Raw genomic sequence first — 24,822 nt, 5'->3', positions numbered from 1 at the left:
TTGCCCTTATGTGGGCTCTGTACCGAGGATGTCGTTGTGGCTTGTGCAGCCCTTTGAGACACTTGTGATTTAGGGCTATATAAATAAACATTGATTGATTGATTGATTGATTCACAAGAATTCCAGGAAAAATATTAACTAAAAAAACTACAAAGGGGCAATTTTGTGCTGTGTAATTTTTGTGTTGTTATTATATTAACAAAAAAATAATTGGAAAAAAATAATGAGTTTAATGACAGTGATATTTTGTGCTTTGTGGTTGTGTTTACTTAATACATTTTAAAAAAAGAAAAAATATTCCTGGGGAGGTAGTAGAGTGTATTATCTCTCTCTCTCTCTCTCGCTCTCTCTCTCTCTCTCTCTCTCTCTCTCTCTCTCTCTCTCTCTCTCTCTCTCTCTCTCTCTCTCTCTCTCTCTCTCTCTCTCTCTCCCTCTCTCTCTCAGTGTGTGTGTGTGATGCTGCAGCTTCCCTCCAGTGCGAGTCGACTCCAGTAAACAGCAGTCATGGCGACAGTGCTCCAACAGCCGCTCAGTCTGGATCGAGGTAAAGGCTCATTTCTTGCTATTCTGACCTCTTTATAGCACAATCCATCGCAGTTTCATGCAAATCTCACGTCGTCAGACGAGACTGCACAGGATGATGATGAAGAAGAAGAAGAAGAAACGTCATTCATGTGTGTGCCGATAGACCGTGCACGGTGTTGCGTTCCCGTCCTGCATCGTTTTTAATATCAGTACTCATCCTAATGATTATTATGCAAAAAAAAAAAAAAAACGCGTTCACTGCAATCCACATGCAGGTAATGGGAGGCAACTTTCATATTCCACCATGGCTGCAGCCATTCTAGTACTATTCCTACAATATTGTTATGTCTGCTTCAGCCTATGTCGTTTTAAAGTATGACAGGGTGCAAACATTCGAGTTAGCCCTCAGCGCGATGCAAACTACAACCGCAAACCCAAAACATGTGGTCCATTTAAAATCAGTTATGATAATTGGTGATTTTTATTGTCACACATTTCAACGTGAAACTATGTCCACGTGGCATTTATGCTCAAATATGATGTTGGCCATAAGCTCACAGAAAAAGATATATTCCCTGCGCCAAACGCGGACAGTATCAGTCATCTGAGATATAGTTATAAATACATTTATGTCCACAAGCTGACACCGGAAAATCGTCGCATCGCCTTCGCCTCCAGGAAAAAGGCGGGAAAAAAATGTGTTCATTCCTCATATGACACATGCAGAGGTAAAACAGACAGCAACTAGCAGAGCGTGTGCACTGATTAGTCAGCAACCTAAACGGGTTGTTGTCGACATCAAGACAGGACGCGAACAGGATGACTTGGTGCAATGTGAACGGAGTGAGGTTCCGACATGCCAGCAGCGTGCGCTCATGGAAAATAGTTTTTTTTTACATGCAGTATGATAGCGTTTATAGTATCTATCCATCCATCCATCCATCCTTTCTCTACCGCTTGTCCCTCTCGGGGTCACGGGGGGCTGGAGCCTTATCCAGGGTACATCCTGGACAAGTCGCCACCTCATCGCAGGGCCCGTTTACAATATATGCAGATAAAAACAGGCAGCCACAAGCAGAGGGCGGTGTTGAGTCAGACCTGACTAATCAGCAGCCTAAACGGGCTGTAGTATACATCAAAACAGAAATCAACGGGAAGCTTTGTCGCAGAGTGAGGTTCCAACTGGTCAGCAGCTTTTGTTTGTCCGAAAATGACCGATTTTAAAGACCGTGTGAATAAAGCCTCATAAACCAGCAGAGGACGTCATCGAGTCAGGTATAACTCGTTAGCTGCCTAAATGGGCTGTTGTGGACATCAAAACCAGCAATTAACGGCACGATTAGGTGCAGAGGGAGGTTCCAACTTGTCAGTGGCCTTTCTTACCTGAAAAGAAAAACAGTTTTCAACAAGCAGGGTAGATCTAAAACTGGCAGCCACCAGCAGATAGGCATAATGATTAGTTAGCAGCCTAAATGGGCCGTTCTTTTAGTTAGCCTTTATTCGTCTTTAAAAACAAAACGTTTTAACAGGCAGTGTGATCAGAGCCTCATGATGCATTCAGATATGAAAGCCAGACCTGAGTCAGGCCTAACAAATTACCCGCCTAAACAGGCTGGTGTCGACAAAAAAAACAGGCAGTAAACAGGAGTGAGGCTCCAACTAGTAACAAGCCTCCGTTACCAGTTTAACAACAGGCAGTGTGACAAGGTTTATGATACACGCAGATCTAAAACTGGCAGCAGAAGGCGTAATTGATTCAGCCCTGACTAGTTAGCAGCCTAAACGGGCTCTCAGTTAGCAGCCTTCATCGGTCATAAAAAAAATATGTTTTGCAGGCATTGTGACCAGAACCTCATCATGATGCATTCAGATACAAAACCAGCAGCGGGGCATCATTGAGTTAGGCCAAACAAGTTACCTGCCTAAACGGGCTGTGGTACAGACGTCAAAATGAGAAATAAACTGGAAGATTCGGTACAAAATGAAGTTCCAACTTGTCAGTGGCCTTTGTTACCTGAAAAAAAAAAAAATAGTAACAGGCAAGGTTTATGATACTTGCAGATCTAAAACTGGCAGCCACCAGCAGAGGGCGTAATTGACAAAAATCTGACTAATTTGCAGCCTAAACGGGCTGTTAGGTAGTTAGCAGCTTTCATTCGTCATTAAAAAAAATAAAAAAATGTTTTGCAGGCAGTGTGACCAGAGCCTCATCATGTTGAATTCAGATACGAAACCAACAGAAGGCATCATTGAGTCAGGCCTAACAAGTTACCTGTCTAAACGGGCTGTTGTACAAATCAAAATTGGCAATACAAGGGAAGATTCGGTGCAGAGTGGGGTTCCAACTCATCAGTGGCCTCCGTTACCTGGAAAAAAAAGTTTTTAACATGAGGCAAGGTTTATGATACTTTCAGATCTAAAGGGGGCCTAATTAACTAAAATCGGACTAATAAGCAGCCTAAACGGGCTGTATTTCGTTAGCAGCCTTCATTCGTCATAAAACAGTTGTTTTTACAGGCAGTGTGACCAGAGCCTCATCACGATGCATTCAGATACGAAACCAGCAGAGGGCATCATTGAGTCAGGCCTAACAACTTATCTGCCTAAACGGGCTGTCGTAGAAAAATCAAACCGGAAATAAACAGGAAGATTCGGAGCATAGTGAGGTTCCAACTTGTCAGTAACATGCTCTACCTAAAAAAAAAAAACAGTTTTTAACAACAGGCAGCGTGACAAGGTTTATGATACTTGCAGATCTGAAACTGGCAGCCACCAGCAGAGGGCGTAATGATTCAAATTTGACTAGTTCGGAGCCTAAACGGGCTGTTAGTTGGATAGCAGCCTTCATTTGGCACAAAAAAGCTGTTTTTACAAGCATTTTGACCAGAGCCTCATCACGATGCATTCAGATACGAAACCAGCAGAGGGCATCTTTGAGTCAGGCCTAACAAGATACCTGCCTAAACGGGCTGTTGTAGACAAATCAAACCGGAAATAAACAGGAAGATTCGGAGCATAGTGAGGTTCCAACTTGTCAGTAGCCTGCTCTACCTGAAAAAAAAAGACAGTTTTTAACAACAAGCAGCTTGACAAAGTTTATGATACTTGCAGATCTGAAACTGGCAGCCACCAGCATAGAGCGTAATGATTCAACTCTGACTAGTTTGCAGCAGGGGGGGGGGGGGGGGGGCATATATATATATATATATATATATATATATATATATATATATATATATATATATATATATATATATATATATATATATATATATATATATATATATATATATAAAAATAATCCGTTCATGAATGAGTATATCCGTTCGTCCACCGTGTTGTCCAGGTGGAAATCGTGAGGGGCACTGAAATTTGGGAGTGTCCCGGGAAATTCGGGAGGGTTGGCAAGTATGGTTTGACCAGAGCCTCATCACGATGCATGCATATATGAAACCAGCAGAGGGTGCCATTGAGTCAGGCTCAACAAGTTATCTGCCTAAACGGGCTGTTGTAGACAAAAAAACAGGAAGTAAACGGTAGTGAATGCTTTTTACCACGGTTTATCATTAATACCGTTTATCGTCAAATCTCAACTCTGTAAAAAGAACGACCCTAAAATTTTAAAGCGAAAAACTGGCAACTCAATCGTAACAATTCGTGCAATTTTTCCATTCACAGTAATGCAATGTAAAAACAAAGACCATAGATCTGGCAGTTTAGTCCTCAACATTTTACAGAAAAAATAATAATGGTACAGTTTTTCATCCATCCATTTCCTACCGCTTATTCCCTTCGGTGTCGCGGGTGGCGCTGGAGCCTATCTCAGCTACAATCGGGCGGAAGGCGGTGTACACCCTGGGATACTTGCCAACCCTCCCGTTTTTACCGGGAGACTCCCGGTATTCAGCGCCTCTCCCGATAACCTCCCGGCAGAAATGTTCTCCCGACAAACTCCCGGTATTCAGCTGGAGCTGGAGGCCACGCCCCCTCCAGCTCAATGCGGACCTGAGTGGGGACAGCCTGTTCTCACGTCCGCTTTCCCACAATATAAACAGCTTGCCTGCCCAATGATGTCATAACTGTAGAATGATCGAGGGCGAGTTCTTGGTTTCTTATGTGGGTTTATTGTTAGGCAGTTTCATTAACGTCCTCCCAGCGCGGTAACAACACACAACAACAGCAGTCCCGTTTAGTCTACCGTAAAGCAGTTCGTCTGCCGTAAACAGCAATGTTGTGACACTCTTAAACAGGACAATACTGCCATCTACTGGAAAGCCTCCAGAACACTGAAATTCAAGTATTTCTTTTATAAATATGTATAATAAAATAAATATATATATATATATATATATATATATATATATATATATATATATATATATATATATATATATATATATATATATATATATATATATAGCTAGAATTCACTGAAAGTCAAGTATTTATATGAAATACTTGAGTTGGTGAATTCTAGCTTAAATATATTCCCCTCTTAACCACGCCCCCAACCACGCTCCCCCACCCCCCGACCACGCCCCCACCCCCCACCTCCCGGTATCGTAGGTCTCAAGGTTGGCAAGTATGCACCCTGGACAAGTCGCCACCTCATCGCAGGGCCAACACAGATAGACAGACAACATTCACACTCACATTCACACACTAGGGCCAATTTAGTGTTGCCAATCAACCTATCCCCAGGTGCATGTCTTTGGTCACAGTTTTTCAGTTTATAGTAATTTGGTGTAAAAAAAACAACAAAAAATGGCATTCAGTCAGAATTTTACCGTAAAATTTCCAGATTTCATATTACAGTGACAGTCCTAAAATAATCCTACAACATATGTTCCCCAGGAAAAAGGCTGTAGGTATGCCTACACGGCTTGTTGTAGACACTCAGCATCAAGGGTTGGAATTGGGGGTTGACTCACCAAAAATGATTCCCGGGCGCGGCCACCGCTGCTGCTCAGTGCTCCCCTCACCTCCCAGGGGGTGATCAAGGGTGATGGGTCAAATGCAGAGGATAATTTCACCACACCTAGTGTGTGTGTGACTATCATTGGTACTTTAACTTTAACTTTAACTTCAGGAAGTAAACAGGAAGCTTTGGTGCAATGTGAATGGAGTGAAGTTCCCCAGGTTGGTGAAGTTAGTACAGCTTCTTTCCATGATGCTAATATTTAATTAGTTGCACGCTATTTTTATTCAGTGTATTTGGACGCAGAGATGTTTTGGGTTTTTTTTTTTAGGTTTGAGTCTGGGGGTCTTTAGGCATTGGTTTGCATGTTGAAATCTCTTTCAAGTCTTCATCTGGGAGTGTCATTAAGGAGGAAATGGAAAGTTGGGTCAGGTCAGGACAAACTTGCCTCTTCCTGTTCCTGTTTGAGGAAATGATTGTGATGAACCAGCACCAGAACCCTCTCTGTTCCTTCCTGCCTGTCACATGTCTCGCAGTGGTCATTTGGTCATTGACGTGAGCGCTATCCCCTGCAGCCACGTCGTGTTTTTATTTATTTCTGTCACGGTGCATTCAATGCCTGGTCCCGCAGTGCATTTGATGACCTACTTGAGCACAATAGCGCCGAGCGGAGTGCATCCCGAGCTGGGAATCTGTGCAGTTGACTGGAGAGCCACCCTGGGATGTTGACACAATCCATCACATAAGCGGCCGCCGCATTCGCGTAGTTTTCACACCGCCTGGTCTATAGTTTTTTTTGTTATCTATCTGAGCCTCGCGGCGCGAACGAGAGGCCTGGCGGGCAGCAGCCAGCCGTCTTCATTACCTCAGAGTTATGGAGCTCGGTGTCAACAAGGGACACTTATTACCAGGCGCTATGCTTTGGAGCACAATTACGCTGTCATGTAAGCACCGTTTTTATGCTGAAAACACAGATGCTACCGAACAACGCTTGCACTAATTTATCTCAAACAAAACATGTTTGACTTTAAAATCAGGTTAGCTAAAACTGCAGTCAATGAGGTACTATCTACACTAAAAGCAGCGATAGGATTTGCATTTTTAAGTTAAGGCTTAAAATATCAAAATGACTCCAAAGGTGTGTAGAGGTTCTGCGTTTTCTGGGGGCTAGGGACGAGGTTTCTGCAGAAAAGAGCGTCGTCGTCAGTCTGCACGAAGGAGAGGGACATGTGCAGAAAAGTTAGGAGTTTGAAGTTTATTTTGAACATGTATAAAGTTTCAATATGATACATCACATATTGTACATATTTTCATTTTTTCCTTTCAACATGTCTGAAAAGGAGTAGGTAGAAGCAACACTTATTTAATTCTACCTTGTTTTTTTTTTTACTTCCCAGCAATTACTTACACATTTGCCCACTTCCTGTTCTCAATTTGTACACAGCTTACATCAAATCACTCTAAATACAACAGTTCTCTTCATAAATACTTAAGTCAGTTATGATTCACTTAATGGAATAAATGCTATATCCTTTTCAATAGGTTCAAGACATTTATCATAAGTCTTCTTCTTTGTACTTTGTGAACACTTGCAGTTTGAACAGTTTCTTAAGCTGGATCGTATTAGTACATTGTTTGACTTATTTTCTTAATCCATTGCATTATTTAATTCCACATACGGATATGTTAAAGGTCTTAAGTGTTGTACGTGCATGCAAAGGTTTTAAGTTAGATTGTTCTCTAAGGTTACATTTCTCCTCTTTTGTTAAGAAGAATTGTTGTACATTCTTAGGTAGCAGGTTATAGTTTGTTTTGTACATAATTTTAGCTGTTTATAAATTTACCAAATCATTGATTTTTTTATTTTGGATTCAATAAATAAAGGGTTTGTATGTTCTCTATATCCAACATTATGTACTATTCAACTGACCTTTTTTGTAACACGGTTAGTGACTGAAGCGTACTTTTTTTTAGTTATTTCCCCATATTTCTGCACAATAACTCAGATATGATAACACTTGCCAGCAGTAGAGAATATGGAGTGATTTATGGTTAAGTACATATTTTTCTTTATTCATTATTAAAATATTTCTTTCCACCTTATGTTTCATATTTTTTGTCTGAGATTCATTTTATCATCTATTATAATGTGAAATCTACTCCGTCTATTTGTATTTGTGTTTGACTTTCTCTTCTGCTGTTACCGAATAGCATTATTTTAGTTTTACTGAGATTCAAAGATAGTCTGTTCTAGTCAAATCAACTTTTTAATTTTTTCATTTCCCCTGTGATTTGTATTAGCTTCTGTGTGTTCTCTCCTGAAAAAAAACACAGTTGTGTCATCTGCAAATAAAGTCTTTTGTAACTTTACAAAGGTCGTTGATGTAAAAATGTGACAATTTTGGTCCAAGTATTGATCCCTGAGGTACGCCGCAAGATATATTTAGCGCTGTTGACATGTTTGTTTGACGAGTGATATTTTAATGGCCTGTTGGGTGTTTTTTTTTACTGTTTGTTTTGTTTTTTGCTATGTGTATACAGTATATGTCTGATATTTTTATTTCCGACAGACCAAATATGTACAATACTTTCTCCGTCGTTTGTCATTGCATCGCGATCGCCTCATTCGCACAGCCATTTGTGCTTAACTGTGAGAGTTTGCTCTTACCTTCCAAAACGTGCTAAATCAAGATGCAAACAGTTTCAACGCTAAATGATTACATTTTAATCCCCTCCTTGCAGATGTGGGTGTTAGACTCTACTCGCATTCCGTTGTCGAACAGTCAGAGATCGGGTCTTCTGGAAGATTTCAGAGGAGCTTAATGAAACAGGGTTACATGTAAATGTTACAGCGTTGGTCTCACTCCCGCAAAAGCATTGTCGATTGTGTTCGTAAGCACCACAGAAAAACTTCTGCCAAAGGTGAGCCTCGATGAAGAATTATTCACTCTCTTACAGCAAAAGAGCCAATAAGTCCAATGGGTAAAATAGTTTATGGTCCAAAAGTGTGGCTGGGGCCCAGTCCAAGGCTATAGATGAGGAGAATTTACCATTTTCAGCTATTAAAGACAGCCTGTACTTGGGGTTACATATTCGGAGACATTATTTTTTTCAAGGGATTAGAAATACCAAAACACACAAATGTATCCAAAACAATAGATTGTGATAGCAGTCAGGACGCATGGGCTTCCCTGGTTACAACCTACTGTACACATAATCATCTGCAGCTCGACTCCTTGCTTCATAGTTTCTCATCAGTCAGCACATTCCTCACCTTGATTTGTTACTGCGAGGCAGGACTGGTAATGGAGCATCGCGAGCGACTCGATCAATTGGTTCCATGTCAAGTCGCTGTGGAGCACATGAAGAGTCTATGGATTTTTTTAAAAAAATTTGCTGTAATGTCGCATGCAGTCTAAAATCAATCACGCGCTGTCTTAATGTGATTCACATTTCTGTCGAATTTTCTGTCATTCATAAGAACAGGCACCACTAAATGAACAGTGTTTATGCGCAATAAAGGGGTTGTTTGCAACCTTGTTAAAATGTTTTAAACCCAAAAATATAACGAGGACATAAGTTACCATTAATGGTTTAACACGGGGGTCAGCAACCCGCGGCTCTCGAGCTGCATGCGGCTCTTTAGTGCCGTCCTAGTGGCTTCCTAGAGCATTTTTAAAAAAGATTGAAAATGGAAAAGGATGCGGGTAAAATAATTTTTTTGTTTAAGTATGTTTTTTGTTTGAGGACAAAGATGACACAAACCTTCCCAATTGTTTAGAAAGCCCACTGTCTAATATGTTTGTGTTTATGCTTCACTGATGAGAGTATTTGGTGAACATCGTTTTGGCCTACTAATTTCGGCGGTTCTTGAACTCACCATAGTGTGGACTGTGACGCAACTGTTTGTTTTCATTAAAAATCTTCCACTCCTTCTTTGTCATGTTATGCTGTGCGTGAATGCACAAAGGTGCGCTTTGTTGATGTTATTGACTTGTGTGGAGTGCGAATCAGGCATATTTGGTCAGTGCATACCATGAATTGATTAACGTGGACCCCGACTTAAACAAGTTGAAAAATGTATTCGGGTGTTAGCATTTAGTGGTCAATTGTACGGAATATGTACTGTACTGTGCAATCTACTAATAAAAGTTTCAATCAATCAATCAATGCATGACTTCAAGCTAATCAATGCTAACATGCTATTTAGGCTAGCTGTATGTACATATTGCATCATTATGCCTCATTTGTAGGTATATTTGAGCTCATTTAATATCCTTGACTTTTATCCTCTTTGTATATAATTTAGTTTTGCATGTCTCATGACACATTATCTGTATGCAATATTGGCTGCATTTCAGATAGTTGTTTGTGTGCCATGTTGTTCCAGACCACAGCAAACATTACCTAGCTTGCCAAAGATTGCAATAAATCAATTAAAAGAAGACAGCCTGCCGTTTCCTTTAACTTGGACACACACATCTATACCGTTGGCCATTAAAAGCCAGTAATTTCCAGGGGTTACCTCACCTACTGAGTAGCCTCTGATTTACTAGTGGTTTCTAATGTTAGAATGTTAGAATAAATATAACATTTCAACATTTCTGTCAACAAAGATTTGCTTCAGCCTGCGACACATAGTATTTTTGATAGTAGGCTATTATAGCTAATATAGACACTTATTTCATGTGTTGCCTTATATAAGGCTTTTAATTTTTTGCGGCTCCAGACGGATTCGTTTTTTGTACTTTTGGTCCAATATGGCTCTTTTAAGGTTTTGGGTTGCTGATCCCTGGTTTAACAGAACATACATGTGTATATTTTCTAAATGTCTTTAGCAGGGGTGAGCAAACATCCGGCCTGTTGGTCCCTTTAGTCCGGCCCGCCAAATATTGAGCAGATTGAGCAAAGACCTGTTTTGAGAATTGTCACAACAAAACTAATACTAGACTTGGACGCACTGGCAAAAATGGGTGAACCACAACACTGCTTCCTCTAAAAGAGAATGTGTTAAGCCTTTAATACCATTTGTACCATTTCTTTGATGATATTAAAAATAGATGTATTATGATTAAAATAGCCCATGTTTGAGAAGCTTACTCTCAGTTCCAACAGACATTATATGCATCATGTCCTTGCCCGGCCCATATGTCAAATTTCAAAAGCCAATGTGGCCCCTGGGCCAAAAGGTTTGCCCACACCTGGTCTATTGAGTGGAACCTTGATTTACGAACCAATTAAGTTCGACAAAAGTTTGCATAGTAAAGCAAATTTCTTCATAAGAAACATTGTAAATATGAATAATGAGTTCCAGCCTTGACAAAAATCCATATTATAGTGAAGGTTTGTACACTTTAAACACAACATAAAGTGCTATATATACAGTACTGTATATCAAACAAACATAACAAGAGGGTGATGGATCAACTTTCTCTTTATCAACAGAACAAAACAATAAGCTCAGCTGTCCTGTATGCCTTGCTCTGCCAACACGCACCCACACACAGAAGACCTGTTGGTGCCCTCACAAACTATCAGAAATCACCAAAATCTGTAACTTTATGACCATATTGCTACAATGACAAACATTTAAAAACGTGAACTCCAATTACATTAACATTGGCAAAAGAGGAGCTGACAAAAAAAGGAGCAGACATAGGGAAAACAGATTAAACATTTTTGTATTTTATATTGACAGATAGACCTGAAATTAATCAACAGATTTAAGTGTTCAAAAATATTTAAAAAATAAAATAAAATCATGATTTATTTTCAACATGTTCATGATTGAGACCCTTCCAGGTATGGGATCGAGCTAAAACATATCGGTTTTGAAAATGGCCCTCAGTGGTAAAAATTTGGACACCCCTATTCTAAATTAGTTTAGTTTCTGGGATATAGAGCACACAGGTATTCGAGCCGCACCTACCAAATTTTAGATGGACATTTTTTTTTTACATACATTAGCCAGACAGTAAGCCGCAGATATATACCGGTACAAATGATTTTGTAAATGTTTATTTACATACCTTAATTGTGACCTCTCGGGGAAATTACAAAACCGAAACATTTCAAAAGGAATGCCTTTGTAAGTTAATCATACTAATGCAGACACCTGTAAAGGTGTTAGCATATTTGCTAATGCTAACAACTCTAGTTTGATTACATTACAATAGCACACATAAATATGCATGAAAATACTCCCACAGACATTACACATAGGGCGGTTTTGTAAAGTTAGTTGTATTGTAAAACTTACAACTTAAAAATAGTAGACAAAACGAGATTTACTTTCGGTTCATGGCACTAAACAGAAAATACGTTTTCAACCTGCAGTGAGAAAACTCATCCAAAAGATGGCGCCATAGCACAAATAAAAGCACACCCTTTCATTATTCTCTGTCGGTGTTGACAACTATTTTTTTGAATACAAAGAATTATGGCCGTAAGCGAAGAAAAATCCATAAATTAGCCGCAACCGTTTATAAGCCACGGTGTACAAAGCGTTGGAAAAAAGTATAGACTTGAAAATACGGTGTATTATTTATTATAAGTACAAAATCCAAATTTTCTTTTTAAACTATGTAACCATGAAGCTACTGATTTGTTCCCTCACCCTTTCCCGTAGCTTTCGAGTTAATTAAATAGTGTTGTTGGGTTTTATTTTAGTCTGTAGCGTGACCTCCTCACAGATGTTCTGCTTTCTCCGCCAGATGTTGCCCGAGCCATCGAGCTGCTGGAGAAGCTGCAGGAGTCGGGCGACGTTCCGGGTCACAAGCTGCAGTCTCTGAAGAAAGTGCTGCAGAGCGAGTTCTGCACAGCGATCAGAGAGGTAAGGAGGGGACGCTGGCGTCACCGTGCACTTCATCTACCGAGAAGACAGTTGGATGACTCGTCTCCTGGTGGCGGCGGAGACTCGTCTCAACAAATCAGCCTCCTGGTCGGGGGAAAAAGAAAAGGAAGACGAGCAAACGGGCCGTGAAGGATGCCAAGTTTTGAGAGCGAGCTGATATTGCTGATGGTCTTCAATCACCATGATTGACCTTTTGCATTTAAAATCTGCCAGCATGGAAGAATAGCGTCCTCTCGTTTCTACATTGCAGTACAATGCAGTACAAGTTCACCTGCACCTTCACCTTTCTCCGCTGCAGTAATTATGTCCATTAGTGGCAGTAATGCCCCACGTACCCTCCATGTTTACAATGTAGAACATTCACTACAAAGCTCCTCCGCCTTTATACGCTCTTTGATGCAGCATAGCTGACTGATTCACTGTGAAATCAATTTAAACAGCTTCATTTAAAAGAGGTTTTTCTTGGCATGCGGTGTAGCAAAGTGTCTTTAAAAGACGCTCTAACACAATGTGTCGTTACCCCTGTCAGGTGTACCAGTACATGCATGAAACCATCACCGTCAACGGCTGCCCAGAGTATCAGGCCAGAGCCACCGCCAAGGTAACAACACAACAAGGTTGCATTTATGTACAATTTTCAAGAAACCAAACATTTTGCTGTGGAAACAATAGATTAAATGTGGAAAAATGTGTGCTACTAAGAGCTATACTGAAAAGTCTGGCATAAAAAACAACAATATTTAATAATATTTAGTAAAATAAAATAATATAATGCAAAAATATTTGTTTAAAACATCTATGTTTAATAAATTATTTTTTACATTATTTAACATTGTTTTGTGTTTGTATATATATATATATATATATATATATATATATATATATATATATACACTACCGTTCAAAAGTTTGGGGTCACCCAAAAAATGTTGTGTTTGAGCCTTCATTTCTAAGAACAAGAACAGACTGTCGAGTTTCAGATGAAAGTTCTCTTTTTCTGGCCATTTTGAGCGTTTAATTGACCCCACAAATGTGATGCTCCAGAAACTCAATCTGCTCAATGGAAGGTCAGTTTTGTAGCTTCTGTAACGAGCTAAACTGTTTTCAGATGTGTGAACATGATTGCACAAGGGTTTTCTAATCATCAATTAGCCTTCTGAGCCAATGAGCAAACACATTGTACCATTAGAACACTGGAGTGATAGTTGCTGGAAAGGGGCCTCTATACACCTATGTAGATATTGCACCAAAAACCAGACATTTGCAGCTAGAATAGTCATTTACCACATTAGCAATGTATAGAGTGTATTTCTTTAAAGTTAAGACTAGTTTAAAGTTATCTTCATTGAAAAGTACAGTGCTTTTCCTTCAAAAATAAGGACATTTCAATGTGACCCCAAACTTTTGAGCGGTAGTATATATATATATATATATATATATATATATATATATATATATATATATATATATATATATATATATATATATATATATATATATATATATATATATATATATATATTTGTTAGGTCAGGAAAAACACGGAGGCTATTTCATCCCTACAAGCCTGTTTCGCAGGTTTCCCTGCTCTTCAGGGGAGTTTATTCTAAATAAAATAAACTATAAATAAACTCCCCTGAAGAGCAGGGAAACATACGAAACAGGTTTGTAGGGATGAAATAGCCTCCGTGTTTTTCCTGACCTAACGAATATTTCGCTCTACCCTTAAGCACTGTCTAGCGGATAAACCACAGTAACCTCTGCTTTATATATATATATATATATATATATATATATATATATATATATATATATATATATATATATATATATATATATATATATATATATATATATATATATACTGTGTATATATATATATATATATATACTGTGTATATATATATATATATATATATATATATATATATATATATATATATATATATATATATATATATATATATATATATATATATATATACATAGACACATTCACTTGCATATTTGAAATTTCCTTAAGAAAATACTCCAATATTTGTACACAAATGCAATTATATTGTCAGAATGTCATCCAGGAACGTTTTTGAAATGTTTTCCTTGAATGCATATCCATTATTTGCACACAACTTGGTAACAGTTTTATCTAAAGTTATTTCAGGGTGTATTTTGGAGGTAAATTTGAAGAAGGCGGACGAAAAAAAGAGCAGAATAAAAATTACAATAGTATATGTGTAAAATACTTTATACAACTAGAAAATGCAATTTTGGTAGAAATTGCGTGTGAATGCTGAAAAGCCGAAGTTGAACCGAAATGCTTACAGTTAGCACGCTAGCCAGATAGCGTCAAGTAACAACATTTTGGACTTTTGAGTGTGTACCTGCAAAACAAGCCATAAAAGCTATCATACTAACATGCTAACTAGTGTTGGCCTGATACCAGTATTTTGGTACCAGTACCGGTACCAAAATATATTTCGATACTTTTCAATATTTTTCTGTACTTTTCGATACTTTTCTAAATAAAGGGGACCACAAAAAATTGCATTTTTGGCCTTATTTTAACAAAAAATCTTACGGTTTATTAAACACATGTTTCTTATTGCAAGTTTGTCCTTAAATAAAATAGTGAACATACAAGACAACTTTTCTTTTAGTAGTAAGTAAGCAAACAAAGACTCCTAATTTAGCTGCTGACATATGCAGTAACATATTGTGTCATTTGTCATTCTATTATTTTGTCAAAATTATTAAGGACAAGTTGTGCAAAATGAATGATTAATCTACTTGTTCATTTACTGTTAATATCTGTTTATTTTCTCTTTTAACATGTTCCATCTACATTTCTGTTAAAATCTAATAATCACTTATTCTTTTGTTGTATGGATGCTTTACATTAGTTTTGGATGATACCACAAATTTAGGTATCAATCCGATACCAAGTCGTTACAGGATCATACATTGGTCATATTCAAAGTCCTCATGTGTCCAGGGACATGTTTCCTGAGTTTATAAACATAACATACATTAAAAAAAAAAGAAAATAGATTTTGTCATGCTAAAAAATATCGATGTAATCATAGTAGTATCGACTAGATACACTACTGTACTTGGTATCATTACAGTGGATGTTAGGTGTAGATTCACCAATGGCGTTTGTTTACATTTTGACGCCAGTGAGCTAAGGTGTGTAGTGAAGCAAGTTTAGCTATTCCTTGTCCTGCAGGGATGATACTTGTAAGAAACATACTTTAAATGTCGCCATGGAGGCGAGGATTAGTGATTTAGAAGTAGCTATAACACTGCCGACTGCGGCTGGACTTTAGCCGCTAGCTAGCTAGTCATGTCTTAAAGGACCTCTTGGGGACCGGTACTTTTTAGAGGTGGTATAGTACCGAATATGATTAATTAGTATTGCGGTACTATACCAATACCGGTATACCGTACAACCCTAATGCTAACGTTAACATACTAACGTTAGTATGCGTGAAGTAACAAAATATTTAACTATGTGGCATACACCTGCAAAATTTGCCAAAAAAGCTAACCTGATAACAGTAAGCATGCTTCAAGTACAACATATTTGACATATACCAGAAAATATAGCTAAAAAGCTGGCTTGGTAGCAAACTAGCAAATTACTAAAACAAATACTTTTTTGACTTTGGAACAGTTCGAATCGGCTGAGAAATATGAAAGTAGTAACACTTTTCAAAAGAGACTTAGAGTTACAGAAAAGGGGGAATTCCGGGAAAAACGTGAATTTTTGGAACATAGAATGCCCAGGATGAGTGGAATGTTTTGATGTCGGAATAGTTTAAAATGGTTGAGAAATGTTGACGTTTAAATTGTGTGTTCATTTTGCATGGTAATAAATGTCCTGGAAAATATGGAATTCCTGGAAGTGTGGGGATTTCTGATAAATAAGAAAATGTCAGCATGTGTGTCATGCATTTTGAAAGTGAAGTGGCTTGAATTGGATGAAAAATGTTGAAAAAGAAGGCGGACGTAAAAAGGACGGAATTATAATTAGAACATGATACATGTAAAATAAAGAATTATATACAATTCATGGCGGTATAGCTCGGTTGGTAGAGCGGCCGTGCCAGCAACTTGAGGGTTGCAGGTTCGATCCCCGCCTCTGCCATCCTAGTCACTGCCGTTGTGTCCTTGGGCAAGACACTTTACCCGCCTGCTCCCAGTGCCACCCACACTGGTTTAAATGTAACTTAGATATTGGGTTTCACAATGTAAAACGCTTTGAGTCACTTGAGAAAAAGCGCTATATAAATGTAATTCACTTCACTTCATGTCGATACTTAATCAATTAAAGGCGTATTTTATACATCCCGTATTCTGTTGTATTCCTTTAAATTACATTAGCATGTGGCCTCAGGGAATGGAAGGTTCTTGAAGCAGCAACAACAAAATAGAATACTGTAGGCATGAGCAGCGCTGCACACAGACTAAACAGGTAATAGAACAAATAGACTATGTTTTCATTAGATTGTGTCCCTAATAAAGTGTCCAGTAGGGCAGCAAGAGCGATGATGAAAGAGGTGTGAAACCGTGCTCAGGTTGCAAATGCCAGCCTGACGCGTACCCTCTCAGGGCTCACGGAAAAAGAGCACCGTCCTTCGTGGAGAGGACGAGACTGTGTAAAACAAAAAAGCCTCCAGCGATGTGTGTTGTGTGCGTGTGTATGTTGTACGTGTGTGTTTGCCGAATTGTTTCGTCTCGCCCAAGGACCTTGAGAAAAATTGTTGAAGGTCGCCTTTTAACTCCGCGATGGGAAATACATCACATACGTCAATGTGGGACGGGAGGACAAATAGACTATGTTTTCATTAGATTGTGTCCCTAATATATATATATATATATATATATATATATATATATATATATATATATATATATATATACATATTCCGAGCGCGATGATGTCACGCTATCGATGGGAAAATGCATGTTTAGACAATATGATTTGTCTGAGCGGCTAGGAGACACAGATAGTAACAAGCGGTAGAAAATGGTTAGAAAGGACAGATTAAAAAATAATAATAATAAAAAAATGTTTTTTTATTAATTAATATTTTTTTCAATTTTCTTTTAACTTGGGACTTCCTGCGGGCTGGATTTTGGACGCTGGCGGGCCGTAGTTTGGGGACTCCTGGTCTATTTGGTGATATACGCTGAGGAAAAAACAAATGTACAGCTCACATGTCTCTGACTGACTGACAGCTTTTTAAGATGTGTAGCGATGCCTGCGAAAGGCTGTTTTTCCTTCATGACGTCATTAAAACTTTCAAAGTGAAGAAGATGACAGATTCTTGTCACGTTTGGTGCCTATAAACTGGTTCTAGGGCAGGGGTCCCCAACGCGGTGCCCGCGGGCACCAGGTAGCCCGTAAGGACCAGATGAGTAGCCCGCTGGCCTGTTCTAAAAATAGCTCAAATAGCAGCACTTACCAGTGAGCTGCCTCTATTTTTTAAATTTTATTTATTTACTAACAAGCTGGTCTCGCTTTGCCCGACATTTTTAATTCTAAGAGAGACAAAACTCAAATAGAATTTGAAAATCCAAGAAAATATTTTAAAGACTTGGTCTTCTTTTGTTTAAATAAATTCATTAATTTTTTTACTTTGCTTCTTATAACTTTCAGAAAGACCATTTTAGAGAAAAAATACAACCTTAAAAATGATTTTAGGATTTTTAAACACATATAGCTTTTTACCTTTTAAATTCCTTCCTCTTCTTTCCTGACAATTTAAATTAATGTTCAAGTAAATTTATTTTTTTTTATTGTAAAGAATAATAAATACATTTTAATTTAATTTTTCATTTTAGCTTCTGTTTTTTCGACAAAGAATATTTGTGAAATATTTCTTCAAACTTATTATGATTAAAATTCAAAAAAAATTATTCTGGCAAATCCAGAAAATCTGTAGAATCAAATATAAAACTTATTTAAAAGTCTTTTGAATTTCTTTTAAAATGTTTGTTCTGGAAAATCTAGAAGAAATAATGATTTGTCTTTGTTAGAAATATAGCTTGGTCCAATTTGTTATATATTCTAACAAAGTGTAGATTGGATTTTAACCAATTTAAAACATGTCATCAAAATGCTAAAATTAATCTTAATCAGGAAAAATTACTAATGATGTTCCATAAATTATTTTTTTTATTTTTTCAAAAAGATTCGAATTAGCTAGTTTTTGTCTTCTTTTTTTCGGTTGAATTTTGAATTTTAAAGAGTCGAAATTGAAGATAAACTATGTTTCAAAATTTAATTGTCATTTTTTTCGTGTTTTCTCCTCTTTTAAACCGTTCAATTAAGTGTAAATATCATTAATTATTAATAATAACACAGAGTTAAAGGTAAATTGAACAAATTGGCTATTTCTGGCAATTTATTTAAGTGTGTATCAAACTGGTAGCCCTTCGCATTAATCACTACCCAAGAAGTAGCTCTTGCTTTCAAAAAGGTTGGTGACCCCTGTTCTAGGGACACAAATTAATATTAGAAAATGATTAAAACGTTACTTTTTAAGCGGCTAACCAGTGTCGTTCTCGTCCATGCAGGCCACGGTGGCCGCCTTCGCCGCCAGTGAGGGTCACTCTCACCCGCGGGTTGTGGAGCTTCCCAAGACGGAAGAAGGCCTGGGCTTCAACGTGATGGGCGGCAAGGAGCAAAACTCTCCCATCTACATCTCCCGCATCATCCCCGGCGGGGTGGCGGAGCGTCACGGCGGACTCAAACGGGGCGACCAGCTGCTGTCCGTCAACGGGGTGGTACGTCCGCTACAGACCGCTTTTATGGGCTCCAAAGTGACGGTACATCATTGTTGTTCAGAGCGTGGAGGGCGAGCACCACGAGAAGGCGGTGGAGCTCCTGAAGGCGGCCAAGGACAGCGTCAAGCTGGTGGTCCGCTACACGCCGAAGGTGCTGGAGGAGATGGAGGCCCGCTTCGAGAAGCTGCGCACGGCCCGCCGGCGCCAGCAGCAGCAGCTTCTCATGCAGCAGCAGCAGCAGCAGAACCTGTCCAGTCAGCAGAACCACATGTCGTAGGTGAGGCGCTTCACTACTTTCAGGGCGGCGGGGGCGGGGCCAGGGATGCCACTCCTTATACGCACATTTGAAATGTTAATTAATGAAAGACGAGGTGCCTTCATACTTGCCAACCTTGAGACCTCCAAATTCAGTAGATGGGAGGTGGGGGGGTTTGGTGGTAGCGGGGGTGTATATTGTAGCGTCCCGGAAGAGTTAGTGCTGCAAGGGGTTCTGGGTATTTGTTCTGTTGTGTTTATGTTGTGTTACGGTGCGGATGTTCTCCCGAAATGTGTTTGTCATTCTTGTTTGGTGTGGGTTCACAGTGTGGCGCATATTTGTAACAGTATTAAAGTTGTTTGTACGGCCACCCTCAGGGTGACCTGTATGGCTGTTGAGCAAGTATGCCTTGCATTCACTTGTGTGTGTGTTAAAGCCGCATATATTATGTGACTGGATCGGCACGCTGTTTGTATGGAGGAAAATCGGACGTGACGATAGGTTGTAGAGCAGTGGTCCCCAACCTTTTTGTAACTGCGGACCGGTCAACGCTTGAAAATTTGGCCAACGGACCGGGGGGTTTTTTTTTTTTGTCATAAAAAAATACAATTATGTGTGCTTACGGACTGTATCCCTGCAAACTGTATATTGAACTCTATTGATATATAATATAGGAGCCACAAATATTAATAACAGAAAGAAACAACCCTTTTGTGCGAATGAGTGTAAATGGGGGAGGGAGTTTTTTTGGGGGGTTGGTGCACTAACTGTAAGTGTATCTTGTGTTTTTTATGTTGATTTAATTTTAAAAAAATAAAATAAAAAATAAAAAAGTTTTTTTGTTTTTTGTTTTTCTTGTGCGGCCCGGTAATCAATCCACGGACCGGTACCAGGCCGCAGCCCGGTGGTTGGGGACCACTGTTGTAGAGGAATCTAAAGGCACTGCCTTAAAGTCACGCCCCCAATATTGTTTTCTGGGTGGAAATTGGGAGAAATTCGGGGGAATGGTTGCCCCGGGAGGTTTTCGGGAGGGGCACTGAAATTCGGGAGTCTCCTGGGAAAATCGGGAGGGTTGGCAAGTATGGGTGCATTCCAAACCCCTTCTTGCTCTGTCACTGAAAACAATATAGTGGCAAATTTCCCCCGACGTCCTCACTGTCCCCTGTGGCGCGCAGCGTTAGTTTAAGGCACAGGTGCCAAATTCAAGGCCCGGGGGCCAGATCTGGCCCGCGACATCATTTTATCCGGCCCGCAAACACCTGGAAATGATACGTGTCGATAAAGTACTTAATATTTTCTCACTAAAGGTAATTGATTTTTTTCATTTTGACAGAAAAAATATATTTACTACTTGAAATTGCATGCCTTTTAAACTTTAATGCAGGGGTGGCAAACGTACGGCCCGAGGGCCGGTTCAGGCCCAAGAACGGGTTTTATCCGGCCCGCTGGATAAGTTTGCTAATTATAAAAATTAACCTGAAATGTTTTCATGAAAGAAACAGCTGTTCTAAATGTGTCCACTGGATGTCGCAATAGCAACTATTTGTATCTTTGTAGATTATGCCACATATGTACAAAATAAACCACATCATGTTAGTCCATCAGTCGAGGAAAATAATCAAACTACATAAATAACATACTGTAATTTGATTTTGATATTATTTTTTTATCTGGACAAAGAAAGATAGAATACTATTAACCGAAACATGTAAGTGTAAAAAAAAACCTCAACAACATTATGATTTGAGCAATTTCAGGATGTGGTTTCATATATTCAAACAAAGAAAACAATCTGAAGTTGTCCTTATTTCTAAGTTATTGTGCCGTGATTTTACCAGTACGGCTCACTTGGGAGTATCCATCCAGCCATCCATTTCTACCGCTTGGCCCTTTTGGGTTGCGGGGGGTGCTGGAGCCTATCTTAGCTGCATTCGGGCGGAAGGCGGGGTACACCATGGACAAGTCGCCACCTCATCGCAGGGCCAACACAGATAGACAGACAACATTCACACTCACATTCAAACACTAGGGCCAATTTAGTGTTGCCAATCAACCATCCCCAGGTGCATGTTTTTGGACACTTGGGAGTAGATTTAAAAAAAAAAAAACCACATGATGTTAGTGCACCAGTTGAGGAAAATTATCAAACTACATAAATAACAAACTGTAATTTGATTTTGATATTATTTTTGTATCTTGATAGATTGAAAATCAACACCAATGAGTTGACTGATGAACATTATCACATAGTTTATTCAGAAACTATAAATAACGACAAATAAAGATAGAATACTATTAACTGTAACATGTAAGTGTAAAAAAAACCCAACAACATTATGATTTGTACATTTTCAGAATGTGCTTGTTCTATTTTTAAACAAAGAAAACAATCTGAAGTTGTCTTTATTTTTAAATTATCGTGCCAGGATTCGTGCCCTGATCTAAAATGTTTTTGACAGCCCTGTATTAGATTAAGACTGTAAAGGGGATTTTATGGGTGTTAATTCACGTTTAGAATGCTCTCATAATGTTAAAATCCTCTTTTAGAAGGTTGTTGACAGGATTTTGGTTCTGAAAATAAAACGAGAGTTTACTGTCTTGGGTTCATGGACAAAGATGTGTCAGGAAAATATAAAAATGTAGGTTGTAATTATTAGGGCCTGAGCAGCGCAACAAGCCCCGCAGAGGCTGTCTATCAGTGTTTTCTATCAGTGTTGTCGAGCTGTGTTGGCCTTGTGATGAGGTGGCAACTTGTCCAGGGTGTACTTCGCCTTCCGCCCGAATGCAACTGGGATAGGCTCCAGCCATCCCCGCGACCCCGAGAGGAACAAGCGGTAGAAAATGGATAGATCGTTGTGGCTTGTGCAGCCCTTTGAGACACTTGGGATTTAGGGCTATATAAATAAACATTGATTTATTGATTGATGGAACTTGGTTCCTGACGCATTCTAACTGTTAGCATGCTAAAGTTAGCATTTCTGTTTGGCTTATCAACACTAAGATCGCCCCCTTACCAGTCATAACTACCTGATCTTTTTGAAAGTTTGGTGGTGGGTCAGGGCATCGCACTACATCATGCGTGGCCGCCAACTCGCGTGAACCCAGAGTTGCACGGAGGTGCTCGGGCTTGTTGTTCGCTTGCTTGCAGCTTTAATATTAAATTAGTTATATTGCACTAAGATACATTTTTTGAAATTTTTTTGCATGATTTTATTTTGTATCAACTAAAATTCAAGTTGGATTAAAAAAAGTGTAAAAATAATTTTACATAAATAAAAAAGTGTGAATTTTCTTTGGCCCTGACTTTTCCATATGAACTATATATATATATATATATATATATATATATATATATATATATATATATATATATATATATATATATATATATATATATATATATATATATATATATATATATTGTATGTATATATATATGTATATATGTATATATGTATATATGTATATATATATATATATATATGTATATATATATATATATATATATATATATATATATATACTGTATGTATATATATATGTATATATGTATATATGTATATATGTATATATATATATATATATATATATATATATATATATATATATATATATATATATATATATATATATATATATATATATATATATATATATATATATATAAACTGTAAAGTTACACTTCATTCTGCACTCCATCCAGCTGTATAATCACTCGCCATACAGCAATAGATGACATTTGTCTATTATCTGACCGCTTCTATGTTAGCTACCTCTCTTTGTTTATAATCTATATTTTCTGCTGGATCTACACTTTATTTTATGCTGCCCTTTTTTTGCTGCAGCTGTTACATATACTGTAATATTGTACATGGTAATTGGGATTTGTTATATATACAGTATATATTATATAATCATATAATACAATATAATAATATAATATATTGTATATATTATATAATTATATAATATAATATAGTAATGTAATATATCAGTATATATTATATACTATATATATATAATATGTAAATATTGCATATATGTTATATTTTATATTGCTACTATGGTACATTTTTAGTCTACTTTATACTTTTTGTTTTCGCCCTTTTTTTGTGCCCTTGTGTGCACTATCCTTTCCATCCTTTGTAACTGAGCTACTGTGTGGAACACTTTCCCTTGTGGATCATTAAAGTTTGTCTAAGTCCAAGTCTAAGACCTAGCGGTGACAAGATGGTGACTTCTGTCAGCAAACAGGAAGTTGCTGCTCTCAGCGTGTTTTTCTCTTGTTTTTGTCGTACGTCAGGTTGTTCCAGAACAAACAGAAGTGAGGCAGAACGTGACGTTTCGGATCTCCTGGTGCTGAAGATCCCAAAGTTGGAGGACTTTTCCCTTCCGGCGTTCCCTGGCAAAAAAGCAGAGTGTTTGTCCTGATGAATTTGGTGCTTTTTGACCGTAATTTTTACCTTTTCTACATCCTTCTCTGCAGACGTTTGCTTTCACATTCATCGTATTTTGTTTTTTTGAAGCAAAAAGAGGTTGTTGATTGTAGCAAAGGCTGCGTTTTGTATGTGGTAGGTTTAGCAATAAACACGTGCAAGCTTTATTTGACCACCACAGCCAATTGCTGACCTATATCTGGAATTATTACTCATCACTGAACTGTATTAATAATAATGTAAAAACAGAAACAAAAACTAAGAATATATCTTTTTTTCTCACATATTTATTCGTATTTTTGAATTTGAATCCATTTATTTTCCATAGTTTATGTGTTTTACGAATGGCCTCTCCCTCTTATGGTTATTGTGCAATAATGCTAGATGACACGCAGAATGTCAACCAAATGATAATATTTCATTTATGAGATTAGAGGTTTATCAGAGTTTTATTTCTCCTTTTGTGTTCACTGATGACTATTGTGATGAAGCGTGTCAAATATGTGGATGTTGGTGTTTTGACAATCATTGTGAGCGCCGGTGAAAATGTGGAATGTTCAACCGTATTATTTCCCTCGTGAGGATATTTTCATTTTGATGCTGTCAAACACTCCTGATGATTTATTGATGTGACTTTTTGTGCTTTGGTTTATTTTTTGATCCTTATATTTAACTTCTTTTGTCATGTTTTGTTGTCTTTTCATCCCAAAGTGACCAAAAAGCATAATAATCTTCTCATCTTTGATTTCCTTCTTTAATTCCTCAAAGTACACGCGTCTAAAAACACTCGGATATTATTTCACATGAAAAGTGCGACATGTGCCACACTGCCAGATTTGTACCCGTCGTGAAAATCCATGTTTATTTTGTCCCTCAAACATGACAATACATTGTTTCCTATCGTCCAGTCACAGGTACTGTTTCTTTTTGGACTTTTTGGAGATGGCGGTCCTGTGCTTCATGGATTTAAAAAGAAAACACATTGTTAATATGCAATTGTTATACATACTATATTTGTACAAATAAATTAATGTGCTTGTGT

At 38.0% G+C, this 24,822-nt stretch overlaps 1 protein-coding gene across 2 annotated transcripts; it reads left to right on the top strand.

Annotated features, from left to right (window-relative positions):
- The first annotated feature begins 461 nt into the window (after window positions 1–461).
- lin7a (lin-7 homolog A (C. elegans)) lies at window positions 462–24,822 on the top strand. 2 transcript variants are annotated; one of them, XM_062066805.1, is made up of 6 exons: window positions 462–544; window positions 12,157–12,275; window positions 12,826–12,897; window positions 18,879–19,088; window positions 19,150–19,361; window positions 23,648–24,822. In XM_062066805.1, the coding sequence occupies exons 1-6, from the start codon at window positions 505–507 to the stop codon at window positions 23,670–23,672; spliced, it is 678 nt and encodes a 225-aa protein (XP_061922789.1). In that variant the 5' UTR covers window positions 462–504; the 3' UTR covers window positions 23,673–24,822. The 2 variants fall into 2 exon arrangements, with proteins under 2 accessions (XP_061922789.1, XP_061922791.1); XM_062066807.1 differs by having other exon boundaries at window positions 19,150–19,365.

This window comes from Entelurus aequoreus, linkage group LG12 (assembly GCF_033978785.1).
Source record: "Entelurus aequoreus isolate RoL-2023_Sb linkage group LG12, RoL_Eaeq_v1.1, whole genome shotgun sequence".
NCBI lineage: Eukaryota > Metazoa > Chordata > Actinopteri > Syngnathiformes > Syngnathidae > Entelurus > Entelurus aequoreus.
This window is presented reverse-complemented; position numbering and strand designations above follow the sequence as displayed.